The sequence below is a fragment of the Aplysia californica genome, unplaced genomic scaffold (genome assembly GCF_000002075.1).
Source record: "Aplysia californica isolate F4 #8 unplaced genomic scaffold, AplCal3.0 scaffold01104, whole genome shotgun sequence".
NCBI classification, from domain to species: domain Eukaryota; kingdom Metazoa; phylum Mollusca; class Gastropoda; order Aplysiida; family Aplysiidae; genus Aplysia; species Aplysia californica.
In genome coordinates, this window is record NW_004798374.1 from 164,930 (window position 1) to 166,956 (window position 2,027).

The 2,027-nt window shown below is 43.7% G+C and overlaps 1 protein-coding gene across 1 annotated transcript in view; it reads left to right on the top strand.

The window, feature by feature from the left end:
• LOC101860938 (spectrin alpha chain-like) overlaps positions 1 to 2,027 on the top strand; it is a 66,911-nt gene that overhangs the window by 56,947 nt on the left and 7,937 nt on the right. The window contains 1 exon segment of the mRNA XM_035973290.1: positions 1,377 to 1,504. Coding sequence (XP_035829183.1) covers positions 1,377 to 1,504 — 128 coding nt within the window.

Genomic DNA, 2,027 nt, shown 5'->3' on the forward strand with positions numbered 1-2,027 from the left:
GATGTACATGGGACAAAGCCTAGTGGATGTACATGGGACAAAGCCTAGTGGATGTACATGGGACAAAGCCTAGTGGATGTGCCAGATCTGGCATGGGACAAATATTCCCAGTGTGCGATGTATTGATGTATGTTTTCCCGACATTTTATACGCATTGTGGTGAAATCAGGCACTCGGTCAAAATAATAAAATGGAAGAAACAGGCATTTCCTGCCGTTTGGCAATTTTGATCAGTTTTGAAGGAGTCTGAAGCTATTGGAGCTACCCAACTTTGGTGGTCATTTTCTCGCTAATTATACCTTTGGAACCAGGTGAGCCCACCTCCTTTTATCTCAAATGTCAAATGTCTTGACTTTTGTTCAAGATTGATTTGTTTTTGGTTGTTGTTTTTTTCGTTGAAAGCAAGGCCAATGAATAAGCCTTCAGGTTCTACTAATAAATCCATTGGCCAAAAAGTGATGAGCGCCTGATTTCACACGTGGTGACACATTGAGTTTTGAGTACCCAGTCGAATCCAAGAGGAGCTGTTCCCACAAGTTGACCCTTGTGGCCTGAGGAAACTTGTGCTGTTGTGGCACAGCTTTTGCTGGACTGTTGGACTTGTCAGTACTTTGTCAACAATACTTGGCTTTCCTGGCGGTATATCCAACTTTTGTAGCTTTTACTTACCATGTCTCACAGTTTCTAGACCGGTGTCTGTGGTGTAGGGCTTAGGCACTTCGCTGTCATATGCAGGAGATCTGAGTTTGATTCTGGAGTGGGGACAATTTTTATGGTGTATCTTTGTCTGTGTACTGGGATGTTGTATCCTTGTCAGCCTGGGTTGACCCTGATAGGCAGGGTTTGCAGCCAGCCTCCTACATAATGGAAGTTGTGTGGAGGGGGAGGAAAAGAAAGCACTTCATTAAACAAGATCTCCCCCCCCCCCCTTTATATGTTCAATACATTTGAGGTAGGTCACTGTTTTCGGGACAGCATTAAAAAAAAAGATAAAGCTAATGGTGTGGACTTGTGTTGTGCAGGTCTGTATTCATGTGTTGTTCCGTTCCTCACAGTGTCCACGGTTAATGATGAAAGCTGAACAATGTACAGCATTTCTGTACTACAGATCCCAGCTCCAGAGCAAGCTCTATGTACCTTACCGTCTGTAGTACTATCCTAGGAGAGCCTCTTACCGTCTGTAGTACTATCCTAGGACAGCCTCTTACCGTCTGTAGTACTATCCTAGGAGAGCCTCTTACCGTCTGTAGTACTATCCCAGAAGAGCCGAGAACACTCACATACATTCCTGGCTTCCCGGGAAGCAAACAGGCTTACAGTTTCTCTTTACGAGCATGTACCAAGTTGACAATGTGTATTATGGATGCTATAAATAGCTGAGTGGAGTGGCGTGCTTGGATCTGACTCTGTTCCCTGGTTCACTCAGATGTTTAGTTCGGAGATTGTGAGTCACTACGGTATCACCGCGCTGGCCGGGGAGGAGGAGGAGGAGTATCTGGAAGAGGTACCTACCCGAATGCTCGACAAAAGGCACCAGAAATTCCAACTAATCTGTCTGACCCGGAATGAGTTTTGTGGAGTACTGAGTCGCTCGCTCACCTTCTCAAGCCTGCTGGAATGACCTTGTGAAGTGTTCAACTCGTAGACGCCAGCTTTACATAACAAACTTAATGAGAATGATTTTTGCCGAGTTAAAAGACGTCCCCCCCTCCCTCCGAATGCGATGTTGTCATGAGAAGTGAGAATTACTGACTTAGAACGCAGTTTTAACAACAGTGTTGTGGTTGGATGTTAGCAAAACAGAATGAAGTAGCTTTGTTTGTTACTTGTTTTCACTTACACTAAAGCTTTGTTCCTGTTGTACAGCATGGAAGATCACAGTTGGTCACGCGTGTGCTTTTTTTGTTTTTTACTTGTTTATTGATCTGAATCCTTGTTCCTTTTGTTTTTTACTTGTTTATTGATCTGAATCCTTGTTCCTTTTGTTTTTTACTTGTTTATTGATCTGAATCCTTGTTCCTTTTGTT